General features: G+C 44.0%; 1 protein-coding gene across 2 annotated transcripts in view; it reads right to left on the bottom strand.

The window, feature by feature from the left end:
* Positions 1-11,254, bottom strand: part of SRSF4 (serine and arginine rich splicing factor 4) — a 34,000-nt gene extending 22,746 nt beyond the window's left edge. The window contains exon 1 of one of the 2 annotated variants that reach the window (XM_001155042.6): positions 10,818-11,254. In XM_001155042.6, coding sequence (XP_001155042.1) covers positions 10,818-10,924 — 107 coding nt within the window. In that variant the 5' untranslated portion in view covers positions 10,925-11,254. The remainder of the gene's footprint in view (positions 1-10,817) is intronic. The other variant, XM_054664887.2, reaches the window with a different exon arrangement.
* Positions 11,255-12,628: the final 1,374 nt, after the last annotated feature.

The following is a 12,628-nucleotide window of genomic DNA, read 5'->3' as shown; positions in this document are numbered from 1 at the left end:
GATGATGCCTCTTGGATCATCTTGGCTGTATGAGGCACCATGTCCCTCATAATCGCCCCTGGTCCCTGGGCTGGAGTCTGTTTCTTCATTTTCATTTTTGGTTAAAGATGCCACTCCCTATGCTTTTATTAATTAGTGGATGCCACTAATTAAGTATTTTAATGAATTTTTCAAATTCTTTTAAAATGGATGAATCAATAGCTTCATTTCAATTACATGAAAACCTTTCCAAGTCCATGTTTCTGGTCTGTGGTTCCTGACTCCCTTGCCTGAGCCTCCTGCTCTGTCTGCCCTCTTCATTCCTGAAGGCTAAATTCAAACCTCCCTCTTTCAGACTTCCTCTTCTCTCTAGGTCTTGGGGGTCTTTGTTCATGAAGGTCCCCTTTCTGGCATAAAAACCTAAACCCATGGTTGGGGACCTGGGAGAAATAAAGTGCCTTTCAAGCGCTTCTTCAGGCATTGTGTGCAGTTCAGAAATCTTTAGCCTGGGAGACTTTCATCTCAACACACAGAGAAGTCAAGTAAAACATTTCCTCAAACTATGGGCATACAAATTCAGAGCATAATCTAATCCCTCACCTTCAGGGTACTACAAGACCAGACGGCCCTAGGAATGACAATACGGCAGAGAACATTTACTTGTACAAATCCTTCCTCAGCCAACCACGATAAAGCTGATACCACCTTACAGCTTTTCAAAGAGTAGCCTGAGGAGGAGAATCACTAGCAGTCTCCAACTAAGGACAACATCATAAAAAATACCATCTGTCTCACTTTTGGCAGTAACTTGTCAGCTAGCTGGAAGCCTCTACAGAGACTAAAGGCTGAACAAGCCCGGAAACCTGAACTACCCTCTCACCCTCAGAGGCAAGTCCCCAAAGCACAGGACTAAAGGAAATAGCATGAGGGAAGCTTTGAATGTCAATGCCCACATGTATCTAGTATGGGAATTTAAAAAATCTTCTATTTCCGGAGTTGTCAATAACTCATTTTGTAACCTTGGGCCAGTCACCTTATCACCCCATGCCTCAGTTTCCCCATCAGTACAAACTAGGGACAACACTTGTTCATAAAGTACTTTGACATACTCAGTTGAAAAATAAGTCATACAAATGCATTAATATTTTCGAAAGTTTTAAGATTTCAGTGTTAGCTTACAAATTTGTAAGTATCACCCCAACGGTATTCTCTCAGATGCCTGGAGCACCTTTCTTCTGAGGAGCTCAAAGTACAATTTGCGGTTCTGGGTACCTGGAAGCATAAAAAAATACTAGAAACCCAAACCACATTTTATTACCGAGTCTATATCCTGTGCCTATCTTTTAAGAAGGGACAAATACTTCGTATGGCCCTTAAATTCATACAATACCTCAATGAGAAAGGAGGAGCAAAACAGTATATTAAACTGAAGAACAGGGATTTTAAATGACTTAGTCAAATAATTACAAATGATGTTTATTCATACCACAAACTGAAGGGACCAAGAACCAAGGAGTGGAGGTCTTGAACCAGGGCAATTTACGCTGTTAACATTTGGTCAAAAATCTCAATATGCGGCATTGATTTTTCAAAATGACAGAAAAAAATTAAATTCCCATATATTGGCGGAAAAAATAATACACTTTTTTGGGGGGTAAGTTGACTTTAAAAAGTGACTTTTAATAAAAAAAGATTTGATCACATTTGTAATAGTTATATTACTAATAAAACAATGATAGAATGCTACTTAATTCATAGTCCTATCTCTATTATTCATTCAAGAAAAACTTGCTGATTATTTTTCACTTGGTAAATTAGCATCTTTTATTTTTATTTTTTATTTTTGAGACAGAGTCTCACTCTGTCACCCAAGCTGGAGTGGAATGGTGTGATCTCACACTGCAACTTCCGCCTCCCGGGTTCAAGCGGTTCTCCTGCCTCAGCCTCCCAAGTAGCTGGGATTGCAGGAGCCTACCACCATGCCCAGCTAATTTTTGTAATTTCAGTAGAGACAGGGTCTCATCATGTTGGTCAGGCTGGTCTCGAACTTCTGACCTCAGGTGATCCGCCCGCCTTGGCCTCCTAAAGTGCTGGAATTACAGACGTGAGCCACCACGCCTGGCCAGCAAACACAACAGGGGTACTCCATGCTGTTGAAGTGCCCATCACACGGGCATGCTCATACACTGCGGGTGTTAAGTGTAACTGGTGTAGCTTTTCTGGAAAGTTATTTGGTTATATGCACTGAGATAATTGAATATGTTCACTCCTGCTGTGACACATGAATTTTATTTCATGGAATCCATATGTACTCAGGGATAATAAAAATGCAAACAAAGTTTTATGCACATAATACCCATCACAGGGTTACTTATAACAGCAAGAATTAGGAGACCAAAAAAAAGGTAGACAATATAAGAGGAATGGTTGGGTAAGTCATAATATGGCCATACAACGGATTTTATGAAGCCATTAATAAGGAAGATTTTAATGTAATAGAAAATACATGAGATAAATTAAGTAAAAAAAGCATGACACAAAATTGCACGTAAAACCTCACCCATCTGAAAAGGATGCTTAATGATACTTTTCACTTTATGCTTTCATAATATCTAAATGATCTACAATTAACCTACATTTATTGTCTAATGAGTCAAAAAGCCTTTTTTTTGAGACAGAGTCTTGCTCTGTCATCCAGGCTGGAGTGCAGTGGTGCGATCTCGGCTCACTGCAAGCTCAGCCTCCCGGGTTCACGCCATTCTCCTACTTCAACCTCCCAAGTAGCTGGGACTACAGGCGCCGGCCAACAGGCCCAGCTAATTTTTTTTGTATTTTTTTTTTTAGTAGAGATAGGGTTTCACCATGTTAGCCAGGATGGTCTCGATCTCCTGACCTCGTGATCCGCCCGCCTCGGCCTCCCAAAGTGCTGGGATTACAGGTGTGAGCCACCACGCCTGGCCCAAAAAGTTTTTTTTTTTTTTAGTTCTTTTTTTTTTTTTTTTGAGATGGAGTCTCACTCTGTTACCCAGGCTGGAGTGCAATGGTGCAATCTCGGCTCCCGGGTTCTAGCGATTCTCCTGCCTCAGCCTCCTAAATAGCTGGGATTACAGCAAGTGCCACCACACCCAGCTAATTTTTGTCTTTTTAGTACAGACGGGGTTTCACCATGCTGGCCAGGCTGGTCTCAAACTCCTGACCTCAAGTGATCCGCCCACCTCAGCTTCCCAAAAGTGCTGGGATTACAGGTGTGAGCCACCGCACCTGGTCCAAAAAGTTCTTGAATTTGTTATGCCTGATAGGCTAAACAGACAAGCCTTAATGGCTGCCAAATGATTTCCTCATATATAATTCTAAACATTTTAATTAGAAAAAATTAGTTTAAAAAATTATAATAAAGGGCACTGTTCAGAAAAGTAGGAACTCTTGGCAGGTGTGGTGGCTCACGCCTGTAATCCCAGCACTTTGGGAGGATGAGGTGGGCGGATCACCTGAGGTCAGGAGTTTGAGACCATCCTGGCCAACAAGGTGAAACCGTGTCTCTACTAAAAATACAAAAATTAGCGGGGTGTGGTGGCAGGCGCCTGTAATCCCAGCTACTTGGGAGGCTGAGGCAGGAGAACTGCTTGAACCCGGGAAGCAGAGGTTGCAGTGAGCTGAGATCATGCCACTGCACTGCACTGCAGCCTGGGAGACAGATCGAGACCCCATCCCCCCCCCCAAAAAAAAGAAAAAAAAAATAGGAGCTCTTAAACACGGCAGGTGGAAACGTAAATATTAATTTACCGAGTGATGGAATAGCTAGCAAAAGCATTAAAACGTGTATATGCTTTGACTCCCAAAGTCTACTTGCAGGAATCTGCCCTAAGGCAAAAAGAAATGTATACAAAAATTCATATAAAGGATATTCAACAATATTATACATGCATAAAATAGTACAAAAATAAAGATAACCTAAATGCCTTGCAACATGGTTCTGATTATGTCCATTAAATAACATATGTATGTAGGAGTACTATGTAGCCATTAGAAACCAGGTTGTAGAATACTTAATGACAAAGGAAAAGGATCAGGCTGTTAGGGTGAAACAAGCAAATTATAAAATAACTTATAGTATGATTCCAAGTTTGGAAAAAAAAGGAGTCAGGAGAGGCATAAGAAAAGGGAGAGACTGTGCAGGAGATAGGTTTTGTTTTTTTTTTTTTGATGGAGTCTTGCTCCATCACCAGGCTGGAGTGCAGTGGCCCGATCTAGGCTCATTGCAACCTCCACTTCCTGGGTTCAAGGAATTCTCCTGCCTCAGCCTCCTGAGTAGCTGGGACTACAGGCGTGCGCCACCATGCCCAGCTAATTTTTGTATTTTTAGTAGAGACAGGGTTTCACCATGTTGACCAGGATGGTCTCGATCTCTTGACCTTGTGATCTGCCAGCCTTGGCCTCCCAAAGTGTTGGGATTATAGGCGTGAGCCACCACAACTGGCCGGTGGGCTTTTTAATTAAAAAAAAAAAAAAGAAAAGAAGAGAGACAGGGTGCGTGCGTGCACATGCCCATACCTGTATGTGAAAAAAAGCAAAACTAAAAAACCCAAAATGCAAAGAGTTACATCTTTGGATTATTTTGGTCCTTCTCCATATAAAAAAATTATAATAGGCCAGGTGTGGTGGCTCACGCCTGTAATCCCAGCACTTTGTGAGGTAGATCACTTGAGGTCAGGAGTTCAAAACCAGGCTGGCCAACATGGTGAAACCCCGTTTCTACGAAAAATACAAAAATTAGCCGGGGGTGGTGGTGCACACCTGTAATCCCAGCTACTTGGGAGGCTGAGGCAGCAGAATCGCTTGTACCTGGGAGGTGAGCCACGATCGTGCCACTGCATTCCAGCCTGGGCAACAGACAGAGACTCCATCTCAAAAAAAATTTCCAATCATAAATATGTGCTACTTTGAAAATTAAGAGTGGGTCTTTAATTTTAACTATACATAGAGTTGTTCAAACACGCTTTTAAACAAAACTTGTTTTAACCTCTTCTTAGATAATCCTAAAATTAATCCAGAACCAAATGTCTTCCTTTTCTTAACATAGACTCTAATGCTTTGTACATGCCAGTGCAAATGGGATGCTATTTCTGAGGCTGGCAGAAGGGCTTAAAAACAAAAAGGTGGCTGGGCATGGTGGCTCACACCTGTAATCCCAGCACTTTGGGAGGCCGAGGCAGGCGGATCATGAGGTCAGGAGATCGAGACCATCCTGCCTAACACGGTGAAACCCTGTCTCTACTAAAAATACAAAAAATTAGCCGGGCGTGGTGGCACGCGCCTGTAGTCCCAGCTACTTGGGAGGCTGAGGCAGGAGAATTGCTTGAACCCAAAAGGCGGAAGTTGCAGTGAGCTGAGATTGTACCACTGCACTCCAGCCTGGGCGACAGAGCAAGACTCCATCTCAAAAAACAACAACAACAACAACAAAAAAACAAAAAAACAACAAATAAGTGGTAGGGTTCCTAAAGGCAAAGTGTTTGCTTTTTCTTTTGTCACTCATTAGTTACAGCATTATCATAAAAATGATAAAGCACTTCTCTGCCACTTGGTGGTGGGTGAAGATAATCCCTCTCATGATTAAGAATACGGTAACGATGAATGACAGAGCCTTGGGAGGAGCCTTGGGAGAAGCCTTGGGAGAATTAAAAACTAAAAACTTAAAAAAAAAAAAGAAAAAAATACTGTAACAGCTCATCTAACCAGAAACCAGCAACCTGGAACATTAAACTAACTATATACTTCCTAATCTGTCAAGAATTCAGGAGTCAAAAGAGAAAAATCCCTGTGTAGGTGCTGGGGTTGGCAGTAATTCTTCTCAGTATCTAAGGCTTAATAATGCCCTCCAGTGAGCAGTGACACACACAACGACCTGCCTCACTCGAAGAGTCTTGAACTCCACATTAAAAAAATTATGGTGCATTAAACAAGGGCGAAAACAAAAATTTTCTGGTAATAATTAGATAGCATGACTAAACAGACCACAACATCCCCTGAAAATTCAGGCTATTCATGATTTCACTGTTCCATGAAACACAGGTTCTGAAGTTTAAATCCAAGTTTCCCTTGAGAGTTTTAATTCATGACTTGAACTAAAAAATAAAACTATAAATTTCAATGATCTGGGGGTTTATCCTTCTAGCTACTAGACAGGCAAAATAATCTTAATATGTGGTAAGTTTTACTCATTAACTAAAATATGGAAAAGCTAAGATATAAAGATCTGACTAAAACCACAAGATTTTGTGACAAAAGGGCAACTACTGTACTCAAAATTCTTTCACACTTTACATGAAATGGCTTATTATAAAAAATAAAATCTATATACAATCAAAGCCAGCAAAAGTTACCACAGAGCTGAAAGGGTATAAACAAGTGCTGCTAATATTGTTGCTTCCTTGACGTGTATCTAGGATTCCTGCCCCTCCCTTCCCTACAGTAACTCTTTTTGTTTTTTGTTTTTTTTGAGACGAAGTTTTGCTCTTGTTGCCCAGGCTGGAGTGCAATGGCACGATCTCGGCTCACCGCAACCTATGCCTCTGAGGTTCAAGTGATTCTCTTGCCTCAGCCTCCCGAGTAGCCAGGATTACAGGCATGTGCCACGACGCCCGGCTAACTTTGTATTTTTAGTAGAGACGGGGTTTCTCCATGTTGGTCAGGCTGGTCTTGAACTTCTGACCTTGGGTGATCTGCCTGCCTTGGCCTCTCAAAGTGCTGGGATTACAGGCGTGAGCCACCGTGCCAGGCCCTTGCAGTGACTCTTGAAGTTTATGGGGCGGGTTAGAAAAGTAGGAGACCTTAATGGGAACTGCAATGGTCTATATGATCCTGGGAGATCTTCATTGTATTTGTGGTCCCAAACCATCTTTCAAAAAGTTCTCTAAAACAGTGGCAATCTACATTAGCGTTGGCTGGTGTAATAAAATGGCAGGCAATGAACTCTTGCTTACATATCTCTTCTCCAAATCCTCTCAGGGTCCATAGAATCCTTTCCTGAACACTAAATCTCCTTTGAAGAACTCATTTGTTTCCTTATTTGGTCATCTTCCTATTACACAAGTTTTTTTTTTGTTTGTTTGAGACAGAGTCTTGCTCTGTTGCCTAGGTTGGAGTGCAGTGATGCAATCTCCGCTCACTGCAACCTCCACCTCCCAGGTTCAAGCAATTCTCCTGCCTTAGCCTCTAGAGGAGCTGGGATTACAGGTGCCCACCACCACACCCAGCTAATCTTTGTATTTTTAGTAGAGATGGGGTTTCACCATGTTGGCCAGGCTGGTCTCAAACCCCTGACTTCAAGTGATCCACCTACCTCGGCCTCCCAAGGTGATGGGATTACAGGTGTGAGCCACCGTGACTGGTCTAGACAAGCATTTTATGCCTTAATTCTAAACTTAACTTACAACCCTTCAGCCTAACATATCTACTGATACATCTCACTTCTACAAATCTGAACTCCAGCAATTCTTCAAAGACCTATCTAAAGCATCCAAAATCTGTTTCTCAGTTTCAATTACTTTTTTTTTTTTGAGACAGAGTCTCGCTGTCGCCCAGGCTGGAGTGCAGTGGCACGATCTCGGCTCACTGCAAGCTCCACCTCCCAGGTTCACGCCATTCTCCTGCCTCAGCCTCTAGAGTAGCTGGGACTACAGGTGCCTGCCACCATGCCCGGCTACTTTTTTTTAATTTTTATTTTCATTTTTAGTAGAGACGGGGTTTCACCGTGTTAACCAGGATGGTCTCGATCTCCTGACCTCGTCATCTGCCCGCCTCGGCCTCCCAAAGTGCTGGGATTACAGGCCACCGTGCCCGGCCTCTGAGTTTCAATTACTAATCACAATCTAGATATGTTCAAACATGCTTCTCAGTAGGGAGATCCACTGCCCTTCTGCTAGGGGACTATAAGCTTACATACGTAGCTAAGTTATGCTTTTTCTTTTGTACTCACTCCTTCCTTTCAGACTCTCCAGCGTTTTTGCCATACAGGCAATTTTTGCTTGAAATACATCTTTACCATTGGTCTTCTTCCCAGAAGTCGTTTTCCTCTGTAATGATTCCTCAATGATGCCAGGAGGTCATATTGTGTGCTGTTTGGTGACTGTCATACCTGTCTTTGAAACTCTAAAATGACTTCATTTCAACCTTGACTTTCAATGACATTTCATGCATATCATGGTTTGGCAGCATAACTGTAAGAATGAACAGTTCCTTAAAAAAACCACCCAGGTATTTAGGGTCCTGAAAGGCTCTTTCCTCTTATCGCTCCATCTTCCTTTTGGGTTGCTCACTTCTTCCTTCCAGAGCCTTTGAATTCCTACTCATTGATTTTGAATTTTTAGTGTAAAATCTTAATAGTCGTTGTTTCTGGTTTATGTTGTTAAATTTCTAGATTCTTCATAAGGCTTGATCCATGCTAGATTATTATTTTTCATAATTGCTTCTTACTGGACCATGTCTTCAACACCAATTATGACATTAAAAAAATATTTTTTCCCTATTCATCAAAAAGCAAAAAAAAGTCATCATTGTACTTATTTTATTAGAGATGGGGGTCTTGCTGTTACCCAGACTGGAGTGCAGTGTCACAATCATAGCTCACTGTAGCCTTGAAATCCTAGGCTGAAGTGATCCTCCTGCCTCATCCTCTGAAGTAGCTAGGACTATAGGCGAGTGCCACCACGCGTGGCTAATTAAAAAATTTTTTTTCGTAGAGATGGGGTCAGGCTGGTCTCAAACTCCTGGCCTGAAGTAATCTTCACACTTCAGCTGGGATTGCAGGCACAAGTCACCATGCCTGAGCCCCAACTACGACATATACTATTCCCAGAAACCTAAATTTCTTCACTTCAAGCTCTAATCTATTCTTCAAAGCCATTTCAACACATCTTTTCAAGCAAATCATTCCAAGTTTTACTAGTTAGAGTTTAAAGCGAAAGCAAACATTTCTTAATTCAAAGTGCACATGTCATAATGCTTAATTTATTCAAGAGCAGAACTGTTTTCTGCCTCCTCCCCCAATTCATTTAGCACAGTGGTGGACATTTTGTTGATGGGTTATCAATACATTTGGTTGATGAATCAGTTTCCCATTAACAGTCCTGTCATTTCCTGCACACTATCACCTGAGTAACATTAGAAAATAGACCTCACCAAACACGCTTTATGTTATCAAACACCAACAAGCAAAGATGTTTCCTCATCCCTCTGATTATAGCTGCCACTTACTGCCTAAGCCAAATGCTTTACATTTATTATCTCTAATCTTCCTTTTCCACATGAATGAGCAACCAGGTTCAGAGAAGTAACTTGCCCATACGTAGTAAGTGGTGGAACCAGGATTTGACTTAGGCCTGGCTGGCTTCAAAATCCACACTTTGTCCACAAAAGTTAGTTATGCTGTCAATTTAGCTGGGCTCTGAAAAAAACTGGAGTTTCAACTTTCACATATATGATATGTTTACAATAACGTCTACCCGCCACTTCAATATATCCTTAAGAACTGAACGTTTTACTGTAGAAAAGTAGTTTTTTAAGCCTTTTACTGTAAAAGAAATCAGTACTTTACTAAAGACGTCCTCAGAAAGAAAACTATTCTAACAATTAATTTGAAATGGCTTTTTAAACCCAGATAATCATTTGAGAATACGGTAGCTACCAGTTTTCTCATACGTGAAACATACTTAGGTAACTTTCAAAATGTTTCAGGTGTCAGTTACTAGCATAACCCTGGGGAGTAAACGGTAGCTATATTACACCTGTTGCAAAGTAGAGTTTCTTTTTTAAGCCAAGAGTTCTCTAACACCCAAGGTTTAGTGTCCTAAAATGTCACCCCAGTCCTTTTAATTTTATATCCATGCCTTCCAAGCCCTACCTAACATCTCCTGGTTCCCAGTTTTCCCCGTTGAGTATTTTCTCCAGGCCTGATTCCTCAACAGTTTTCCCTAAAACCTGTAGCTCATGCTGGCACTATTTTTGCCTAAGTAGATTAAGAATACAAGTAATAGATCATACTCTGGGGGAGGCAGTAAGTTAACAATTTCGTCTCCGTCTGTGTTAACCAGACGCAGATACTAGCCAGAGTGGCCACTATTCTCCTAACAAATTCTACAACGGGAAAGCAATTTTTCGGTAAGTTGGAAAACGGAAACCACAGCGTGGAAACTCTGCACGGAGTCTTAAGGAGTTAAGACTTTAATTTACTCTTGCAGAGGGAACGGTGAAGGCTTTCAGCACGGCAAGACGATACTTTCGAAACTGTCACTAGACTACTCAAACTGGAGTCTCCCGCCCAAAAAAGCGTGGCACACGGCTATAAAGGGCCTCCCTCCAAGGCTCCAGTCCTCGGGGAAGACGCGCTGTGACCGTCTGATCCATGAGACCGGGCAAGAGGTGAAAGGGAGCAGGAAATCCTGTTTATTTCCAGTAGTCCTCAGGGCGGGAAAGGTTGGTGTCTACCCAGAAACGAATAGGGCCCCAGTTCCGGGCCTAGGAAGGGAAAACCCAGGTCTCCCGGGCGCCCTGGAGCTGTGCCCCCCTGCCCGGAGCACCAGCCCCACTCGGGCTTTCCTTCTCCCCGTCCCACTCAGGGCCTCAGCACAGCTCCCATTATGCCTCCACCACCCCCACCCGCGCAGGCGCAGTGGGAACCGGGGCCTACCCGCGCCCCCGAAGCGCCGCCACTATGGCGGAGCCTGGCTAGGCCGGTAGCCGCTCCGCGCGGACCAGGCGTCCCTCTCCCGTCCCCGCGGCCTCCCCACCACCTATGGGGTCTGTCCCCGCCCGGCCGGACCCTCTTTCGCCCTCCTCACCCGTTCTTCAGATCCACCTCCAGGATCTTCCCGTAGCCCTTAAAGAAGCGCTCCACATCGCGCTCCCGGGCCTGGTAGCTCAGGCGGCCGATGTACACCCGCGGCATCCCGGCAACGGCAGTGATGGCTGGCCCCGGCCCCAGCCCCCCTCAGGCGGCGGCGGGCAAAGCGAGAGCACGGCGGCAGCGGCGGCGGCGGCAACGGGCGGGCGGCGGGACGGACGCAGCCGAACCCCGGCGACGTACGCGAGCACGCAGCTCGCGAGCGCGCGCTTCCACTTCCCCCGCCCTTCCCCGAGGCGGAAGGTAACCGGAGAGAGCGCGCGTTCGCTTCCCGCTCGGCCAGGACTGGGGGAGGAGCTTGCCCGGGGGCGCGCCGACGTGGGGCGGGGCAAGGTGATCGACAGGCGGCGCTGCGGCACGTCCTCGCGCGAGCTCGCCAAAGGGGTTCCTGCACCGCCTTCAGCAGCCAGCTGGCTTCGCCCCTCCCCGGAAGTGTCCGCACCTCCTAGAGCCCAGCGAGCGAGCGTTCCTGCTTTTGTCCTTTGAACCGGGTGTGGTTTGGATTTTGGAGCTGGAGCTTTGGAATCAAACCTAGCTTCCAAACGATTGTGTACCCGTGACCTTGGGCTTGTTACGCGCGATGTCTCGGACCCTCCTTTATCTTTTCTGTAAAAGGGGGAGAGTAGTTCCTACCTTCCAGAGTTGTCTTGAGAATTATATGAGAATACGTACATAAAGCACTTAGTAGTTTTGTCATATCAAGTGCCCAATAAATGAGACCAGTATTATTTTTAAGAGGACACTGCTTAAATAGAAGCAGTGTGAGAAGCGGAGAAGGCTGGAGCTTTGGAGCTAGACTAGGCATGACGCCGAGTAAATTACTTGACCACAATCCAACCTATTTCTTTCTTTCTTTTTTTTTTTTGAGACGAGTTTCGCTCTGTCGCCCAGGCTGGAGTGCAGTGGCGCGACCTCAGCTCACTGCAACCTCCGCCTCCCGGGTTCAAGCGATTCTCCTGCCTCAGCCTCCAGAGTAGCTGGGACTACAGGCGCCCGCCCCCACGCCCGGCTAATTTTTGTATTTTTAGTAGAGAGGAGGTTTCACCATATTGGCCAGGCAGGTCTCGAACTCCTGACCTCAGGTGATCCGCCCGCCTTGGCCTCCCAAAGTGCTGGGATTACAGGCGTGAGCCACTGCGCCTGGCCTATCCAATCTATTTTCTAACCTGTAAAATTAGAATAATGTATACCCATCTCAAGGATTACACAGGTCACTAAATGGGGTAGTGTATGTGAAAGTACTTGGAACAGTGTCTGAAACATGGTAAGAGCTCAATAAATATTGGTTCCCTTCTCACTAACTCCATGTACCTAGAACCACAAAGGGTTTTGTTTCTTTGCTTGTTTTTGTTTTTTGAATATTTTGAAAGGATAACTCAAGGTTCAAATGATATACAGTGAAAAGTCTTCGCTGTCCACCAGCCACTTAGTTTCTCTTCCCAGAGGCAGTTTCTGAAATGTCCTTTAGGAGGTTAATTTACCCTTATAAAACAAATAGTAGGATACTATACATATGGTTCTACACAAAATATATTTTGAAAATCATTCCCTAAGAGTATAAAAGGACTAGTTTTATGGTTCATACCATTTTATACACAGTAATTTATTTAGCCAGTGCCCTAGTGAAGGACATTGAAATAATTCCAACCTTTTGTTATTACACTGCTGCAGTAACTTTGCATTTCTCTCTCTCTCTTTCTCTCTCTCTCTCTATATATCATCTATTCCTAGAAATAGGATATTTGGGTC

This window comes from Pan troglodytes, chromosome 1, assembly GCF_028858775.2.
Source record: "Pan troglodytes isolate AG18354 chromosome 1, NHGRI_mPanTro3-v2.0_pri, whole genome shotgun sequence".
Lineage (NCBI taxonomy): Eukaryota > Metazoa > Chordata > Mammalia > Primates > Hominidae > Pan > Pan troglodytes.
This window is presented reverse-complemented; position numbering and strand designations above follow the sequence as displayed.